Genomic DNA, 8,699 nt, shown 5'->3' with positions numbered 1-8,699 from the left:
GACACCGTGACATCTCACCCATCCCAATCATACGTTGTGGAGTGTTCCTTTTCATTTAGCCGAAGCAGCTAAAAAGGTTTTATTGAACACAGATTGATTGTGCAGTGATTCTCCATCATCCCGCTGACAATACAAGCACGCAATTATATAACACAGCACACAGAAAAAAAATGTACTGTATGTTTGATAAATAAATACTATGATTCACGTGATGATTTGTGCAATTGATTCTTCAAAATTAAAAGTAGTCATCTACAAATCAGTCAGTTGTCAGTACTTTTTCATCAGTTTCTCTGTTCGAACATGTCAGACAGATAAAGGACTGCCGTTGGCCATTGTAGCGGCATCCAAACCACAAAGTTTTTCATGAAACCTTTTCAATCAAAACACTCTCCACTTAAACCCAAGCTACGATGTTTCTCCAGTCGCATGATTCAGTCTGTTTGTTAAACGAGATTGTGTGTTTGTTCGTAATTTTCCCCCCGTGTTGATAGTTCACATGTTTAGTTTGGGTGAAGCAGCGAGTGTTTTGCGTATCATTCTCACGGTTCAGATTTTCGGGGTTTGATCTGGAATTGCTGTGTGGAACCCAACTCTGCTATTACTTTTGTTTGTTTTATTATGCAACTAACCAACTTGACATTGGATGGACATATTGAACCATGCCAGCCTCGTGTTTGATGGTCACAGATCAGCAGCATCAATGCAGTCATTGCTTTCTGTCCCTTCTTTCCATTACCATACATACAAACCTTATACCTTCATTTTTTACTACTTCTTTGCACACTATTCCTACTTATAAATATTCAATTTTCTCAATTAGCGTTAGAAAAAAACCATGCAATGTGAAATAGAAGTGTAACTTTTTTGCTTTATCATGTGTTTGAGGCTATTTTTGGAACACTGGCAGTTGCTGACCATGTAAAACATTATATGCTGTTCATTTGAATGTTTGCAGTCACCAGTGTAATCTGAATGTCTTTGTTGACTTGATGGAAAGACAATGGGGCGGATGATCTCATCAAGACAAACGTCAGAACTTCATGAAAGGTACTTTGAAGCCTTTTTGTGAAGACATTCACAGGTAACTGTAGTTTTGGCTGTTTTTTAAAGTGTCCTTTTTATGCCGACACATAATCATACAGTATTAAAGCTGCCAAAACTTCAGCTTTAATCAAATAGCCTACGGTTTGGCTGCTTGAAATGTCATAAGTTTGTCTTCCACAGTGTAGTGAAACGAACCAATTGAAAGCGCGACTGTATAGAAGGTACCAAATTAAAAAAATGCTGGAACATGGTTCTCTGCGTGTGACTCGAGTGGGGTTGTACAGACACTACTCTACAGTATTAATGGAAGCGGATAAGATTCTGTGACTGTAGATGTTGACCCTGGTGCATATTTTTTGGGGGAAAAAAATAACCATCAGCAGTTGTCATGTGTGATGTCACTTGAGGTTCAGACGTGAACGAATTTTGTGCCCCCTCATTTTGGATACACACCTCCCATTAATCGTACAAAATTTTCCGCTGATTGCCTCCATTGCGATTAAAGTCAACAAAGGTCGCATGATGGGATGCCTGTAAAACAATTGCGAACACTGAGTGAACATGAGTTTGTGTGCATGGGCGGTCTAATCAGCAATTCCGCCCCCTCACTCCTTTCTTGGAAAAATGTTGTGGCAGACAATTGTAAGACATTGTCAAAGGATCACAAATTTTTACTTGTGTGGTCAGAACCAAACTTTGGCTGGTGGCGGAAAGAACACACATCTTTCACATTTGAAGTGTCGGCATGCGTGTATGTGGCTTAACATGCATGTTTTTCGTGAATGGGCGAGGGGACTGAGTATCTGGAGGAAATCCATGCACGCATACGAACTGCACAAAGAAAGGTCCAGATAGTGAAAATAAAAATCTGACACATTACAGTATTAGATTATGTGCATTCGTGGCAGAAGGATGAGCGGAAAGCATGGCTGCCTTACATTCGAGAGTCCGAATCTTGGCTCAGTTCTCCCAGGGCCCGTGAATGTGAATGCAATTGACTGGCCAGTCCACCCTGCCTCAAGTTCCCCCGTTCACAAGCAAAAGCAGTACGAAACTGGATTGATGGACTTTAATCGGAATTGGGCCCGCAGAGTGAAACACGGAAAATAAAGAGCCCCTTCAGGTTCATCTGGGATCATTCTCTGGGAACAGATTGAATGATTAACAACTAAAAATGATTCAACACAAACCGTAATTTCCCCAAATCGTCTACTTTCCAGCTGACAAAATACCGTCTGATCCATATCTACCCTCCACAATTGTACCTCACGAACTGCCCTTTTGTCCCAATGTAACCTCTCCAGTATCCTTACTCCATCCTGTCGCTGCCGTCACCGTTGATCTGCACAACACAGTCCTTGTCCAAAGGGTCCTTGGAGTGCATCGTGTCAAAGTGATGGTTGCTCATCACATACCTTCCGCAGGCATCCAGCCCCAAGGCGGGCGCAAAGCAACGATCAAACTGGATTTCCTGGCGCAAGTAGGAGGTCCTCTTCTGGCAGGTGTCCCCTGTTCCCTCCTGCGAGGCTGACAGGAACACCACCAGTTCAAAGTGATTGGACGTGCCTTCACGCAGGGCAGGGTAGAGGGGGCTATGGCGGTCCAGGGGATGGTAAAAAGTAAGTGGGAAGATGAAGAAGGGGCAGGGATGCTGGCCCAGGTGGTCCACGTAGAAGTCCAGGGAGGTTTGGTGCAGGGGTTGGCCTTCGTGCTCCTCATAGAGCACGGCACTCACCTTCACGTCGACCAGAGGACGCCGCAGCAGGTTTGTGGCCCGTAACATGAGGCAAGTTTGACCCTGGTGCTGGCCCACCACACCCTGGTGGCTGAACTGGATGGCTCCGGCTCGCTTCTGAGGACAAGAGATCTTGGCCACAAATGCACCTGGTAGACAATTGAGAATTGGCAAATTACGTTCTTCATGACACTGTTTTTCACGAAGCAAAGATGTACTTTTTGTTTGGGATTTTGTGACACGCTTCCGAAAAGAAGGACCGGCTTTACTATTCAAGTCCAGAATATCTTTTCTGTCACCACAACTTGTCTGGTCAAATAGATGTCAAAAGATTTCTCGACATTTTGAAATGAAAGCCCCATTCATCCATTTCAGGCTTGCACATGATGAAATGGAAAAGTGACCTGTGAGGCAAAGACTTCCACAGTTAAAGTCTCTTTATATTCCTCATTGAGTTGTGGATTTGCAACACACACTCAAACAGACAACTACTTCATGAGCTCTGCGCAGCCATAATGAAATGACGATACTACCAAAAGCATAGTTAACTACTGACTAAACGAAGGAAGAAGGAGACAAGCAAGACTCCTACAGATATTTAGCCTTTTGCGGATGTGAGCCCACAAGGTTTGTGTGCCTTTGTGTGTCTTTCATTTATTGTTTTGTAATGCCATTTGTATTTAGGCCAAAGATTTATGCCTGTTTCTTTATAGACTTCATGTCATGCTTCATGCTACATATGGATCAATTGATTGATTATTCTGAAGTGATATCAATGGAAAAAGTGTTTTCTCCTGACACCTGAGACATGGCAGAGATTGTAAATGGAAATAAAACAAACTAACTCAAATGTAAAATGCCCGTTGTACATTTTTGTCCATGCCTCACATCAGGGTTATAAAAATTTTTTTTTTTATTCTGTAGTTTTTAATGCATGTTTGATAGTTTTTATTAATTTTGTTTTTCAAAAAAATTTGTTTTTAGTCTGATTTTTGTTAGCTTAATATTAGTTTTAGTTAATGGGTGGTTCTCACAAAGTATATGGTCCTCGAGTGTGGCATGATAGCCCAAAAATGAACTTGTTCAAAACTAGGTCAAAACAATACATGCTTTAAATGAACCCTTCCTGCAGTGTGTTCTGAATAACTCATGATAGTTCACTCAGCATTTTGTTCGCAAAAGACTGTTGAATGTCATGATACTTCATTGTTTCATATTGGAGCGCTTGGTGCCCGAGCACCAAGCGCTTAGCATTCAAATAATAGAATATTATTTGAATTTTAATTCTATTAATAATAGAATACATTTATTATTTTACCACCTAGACAGCTTCACTCTCTTCATACAAAAACATTCAGTTGAAAAACTATTTTAAAGAATTGTGAAAAATGTCAGTCATGTTACGTAGCGTTACGATGGAGGCTCACGTGGACGTTGTTCCCGTCACAAACTACGTAATGCCTGCAAATGCACAGTGCGACTTTCAAATTCTGTTGTATGAAACGCAAGAATACACTGAAGAAATAGCGCATACAACAAATGTGAAAAAAAGATATCTATATTTAATTGTACGCTTGTTACCAATAAAACTGGACACCACGCTTGACATGTCGCTTACTTGGTGATCATAGAAGAATGTTTGTTTTAAATGTTACCATCATATTTTACAGTGAACTCATTGAACTTTGGGTTTAACGTGCAAAAGTTGTTCCAGTGGAAGCGTAAAGTACATTACAGTAGTAAATTGTCAGGGGTACCACGTGGACACAGAAGATAACACATGTAACGCAATTTTTTTCTGTCTTCGTATTGTCACATTATAGAAAATGTAGGACTCGATTTTGTGTATTGTGTTGCATTGACATTCTGCCAGTTTACTACAAACAGCTGTTTTTGAAACGCATGTATGTTATGAGTATAAAGAGCTCTTCATTACATGGGTGTGTTGGCTTGTCACGAAGAGTGGTCGCGATGGCTATTTTTCACCACACCAAATACATTCACACACAAACGACATCCCAAATCTCAGTAAAAATGTTTATTTTATCTCTGCAGGATGTTTGCCACATTGTTAGCAGTGAAATCTTGTGATAAATTTAAAAAATGGGAAAAAAATATTGACCCTCGTCTTGTATCAGCGTGTGTGTGTGTGTGTCCTATTTGTTTTAGTCATTTTAATAGGTTACTTTTGTTCTCTTTGCTTTTCCTGTCAAGGTCTTCAGCTGTTCTCCTTGTAAATGCTTTTAGTTGAAGGGTCACGAACTGCGGTCCTCAAGGGTCCCCATACTGCATGTTTTCAATGTGCCCCTTCTCCACCTGATTTAAATGATTAGCTCATCGGCAAGTTCTTTAGAAGTCTGATAATGAACCTGATCATTTGAATCAGGTGTTTTAGAGGAAGCAAACATCTAAATAGAGGCCCTCGAGAACCGGAATTGGTGACCCCCATTTTAGGTGTTGTGCTTTTGGTTATGTGAAGCACATTGAGTTGGCTTGTGTCTGAAATGTGCTTTATAAATACATTTGCCTTGCCTTGTTGAATGCAAGTTAAAAAAAAAAAAAGTCACTACGTACTGTGTAGTAAAGTAAACTACAATTCCCAACTGACAGTTTGACCTTCCTTCTTCTCTGTGACCGAAAATCCATCCATTTTATAGTCTGCTTAAGCGTACGAGGGTCGTGGGTGTGCTGGCGCCCATGCCAGCCGACTTCAGGCGGTCGGCGGGGTACACCCTGAACCAGTTGCCAGCCAATCGTAGTTCTATGACTAAACAGTAAAACAGAAATAAATCTGAAAAGCTCATGTATGAAATTAACCATTTCAGGGACAGCAGTTACTACAGTGGACAGCTTATCATGTTTACAGGGTGCATGAAAGGGTTAATTAACAAAAATAAAAATGGAGGACATTTTGGCTCAAATTACAGCTAGTTTTGTCCTATAAATGTAAAATGGAGTTTCAGTTAGTTTTCGTCTTTTTCAGTTAGTATTCCCGTTTTTATATTAATGTTTTAGTTTTTTCATAATTTTTCATTTACGAGAATAACCTCGCCTCAGACACATTCCATGAAATTGATCAACAGCAAATTTTAATCACAGATGGCTCTATGTGCCCCTAAATATATTTGAATGGTGATTTTAAACATGTCTTGGCCTTTTTCTAGCACATCAAGATGTCTTAATTTTTAGGGTTTTTGAAGTTTTACCCTCAAAAGCTTGCCCAATATGAATTTTACCATGCGTTATCATTTATAGCCATGTCGTTTCAGAAAAAAAATTAACCTGTTGCTGAATCTAATCCTTAATTAAAAATATGGAATATATGGGCAGCATTTTTCACAGCCTCGCTTTGTTCAGCGGAGAGATCGGTGCTGTTGAACGGTCTGCGACTGGATGGATGTAAGTCTTGAGGAGCCGTCGATGAGAAGAAAGGAGCGTTAGCGCGGAGCGCCGATGCGGATTTGGAAATGGGAGTCGCGGCTTGGAGTTTGAAGCGGATTACGTGGGACAGGGGAAGTGAACTAATCTCTTTTCGTCAATGGACGCTACAGCTTTGTTGTTTGCTTTCAAAACTTAGCTTGTAGCAGACGTGTGCACATTTTTCAGCATGACGTCTCTGATCCACTGGTGAAAGGACACTTTGATCCTCTCCTCTTTCATCTATAACTGCTTCAGACAACAAAATGTATGCAGAAAAGTGGTGGAGATTGCACGACTGTCTGTGTCCTACGTGTTGTGTTGTGTTATTTTTGTTATTTTGACTTCAAAATGGCACCGCGAGAGTGGCTGCCTTTCCAGCAGCTCCTATATTTTGTTGTTCTACTTCTTCCTTTCATAACTGTGCTGCTGTGAATTGGGAATTTCTCCATTGCAAGACTAATAAAGGTTTTCTTATCTTATGACTAGACTACATATCACAATAGATTACTGTATTATCGTTATGATGAAAGCCTGATGTACTTGAGAAAAAAGTGCAAAAAAAAAAAAAAAAAAAAGAAAATCATCAAGAAAGGTTTTCTTGCATCTACTTAATTATAAAATTTGGGGGAAAATTTGTTGACCGGTTTTATCTTTTCCAGAACCAAAGAAACATATTTGTTATGGGCAACTCGGCTTCTGTTTAATTCCAAATGTGTCTTGAGTTTCATGTTGGTCAAAAGAAGGGTGGAGGAAATAAGTGTACCTGTGATGAATGCTTCAAGCATGAGCCCCAGCAGCATCTGCACAGCCAGCAGTGCTATGGCACTCGGACAATCGCCACTGGGGAACATGGTGCCGTAGCCGATGGTGAGCTGCGTCTCAAGGGAAAACGAAAAAGCGGCTGCAAAGCTGGTGATGTGTTTCACACAAACCACATGCCCCTGCGGTGGGGCGTCGTGATCCAGCACATCGAGGTCTCCGTTGATGTGAGCCAGCAAGTACCAAAGACAAGCGAACAGCAGCCAGTGGGCCACAAAGGATGCGCAGAAGGTCAAGAGGACCCATCTCCAGCGCAAACCCACCAACTGTCCCCACATGTCATGGAGGGCTAAAAGCCAGGCCCGGCTCGACGCTCCGAGCCATGAACCAGAGGGACACAGCGGAGGGCGAAGGGTGCAGCGCCCTTCTTTGGTGACCAGACGTTGCCTCTTTGCTGATGACAGAAGAGGGGAGGAAGGCACCTTGCTGTCCAGAGCGCTGCTATTGGATTTGGTTGTCATCTTTCCAGATCCTGCAAGAAATGAAAGAAACACAGGTTTGGTGTTTCCTTTGTGCTCAAAGCTACAATGCAATACCTTAGCCCTTTCATGCACCCTGTAACCTGATAATGTCATGATTCGGTTTAGGGACCAACAGGTGGCACTGTAGGGCTCCCCCGGCAGCTGCACACCTGTTGGTCATAACTAATTAGGGCTTTAAAAGGACTCCCAGCCCGAACACTCAGTGTCGGATCATTGTTGCTCTTGCTACTGTCATGTGTGTTGCTGTTTGCTCTTAGTTTCTGTCATGTTTAGTTCATTGTTATGTTTTAGCTTTAGTCATGGTTTTTGTTTGATACTTTGGACTTTGTTTGTTTTGGATGTAGTTTTCTTTGTTTTAAATACAATTCTTCAAATACACCCTGCTCCTCCCTCCTGCCTGCTTTTTGGGGTCCACCACCACCTTGCTACGTGACAGATAAAGTGATAAGCCGTCCACTGTAGTAACCACCGTCCCTGAAAGCGTTTATCATCAGAGGATGTTCTCCATGCACATTTGCAAGCAAATCATATTTGTATCACCTATACCAGGGGTGTCAAACTCATTTTTGTTGCGGGCCACATTGTAGTTACGGTTTCGCTTGGAGGCCCGTAATGAGTTTTGTGCCACCACATCAATGTTTAATCACCTCCACATATTACATACACAGGGCAGAACAAATTGATGGATAACTAGTTTTAAAATCACAAGTCAAGAATAAGGACTTGTTTCAACATTGTTTACATGAATGTAATAAGGGGTTTGGTAACGAGAAAATGCGTGTTATTATGGATTACGTATGACAGTTTCAAATTTTGGTTCAGATTTTAGCAAGCATCATGGAACTTGGCCTGCTTGATTTGCTTTTGCGGGCCACATAAAATGATGTGGCTGGCCAGATTTGGCCCCCGCGCCTTGACTTTGACATTTGTGACCTATACACACACACACACACACACGCACGCACGCACACACGCACACACGCACACGCACACACACACACACACACACACACACACACACACACACACACACACACACACACACATCAATAAAAAGCCACCACATTTGCGAGGATATTACTTCTATCATGGCCAAGTATTGGGTCTTATTTTCTTGACCCTGTACTGGTTCACATTTCTATTCAATGCCGCCAGATTTACAATGTCCATCTAATTATTCCATAATTTTCCATAAC

The 8,699-nt window shown here is 41.6% G+C and overlaps 1 protein-coding gene across 1 annotated transcript; it reads right to left on the bottom strand.

The window, feature by feature from the left end:
* Positions 1 to 2,067: 2,067 nt before the first annotated feature.
* kcnj13 (potassium inwardly rectifying channel subfamily J member 13) lies at positions 2,068 to 7,482 on the bottom strand. Its single transcript, XM_086125592.1, has 2 exons — positions 6,966 to 7,482; positions 2,068 to 2,931 (listed from the first exon to the last, which is right to left on the bottom strand). The coding sequence occupies exons 1-2, from the start codon at positions 7,480 to 7,482 to the stop codon at positions 2,357 to 2,359; spliced, it is 1,092 nt and encodes a 363-aa protein (XP_085981718.1). The 3' UTR covers positions 2,068 to 2,356.
* Between the last annotated feature and the right edge of the window lie 1,217 nt (positions 7,483 to 8,699).

This window comes from Hippocampus guttulatus, chromosome 12 (genome assembly GCF_054856545.1).
Source record: "Hippocampus guttulatus isolate MCC_2025c chromosome 12, RoL_Hgut_1.0, whole genome shotgun sequence".
In the NCBI taxonomy this organism is placed as follows: domain Eukaryota; kingdom Metazoa; phylum Chordata; class Actinopteri; order Syngnathiformes; family Syngnathidae; genus Hippocampus; species Hippocampus guttulatus.
This window is presented reverse-complemented; position numbering and strand designations above follow the sequence as displayed.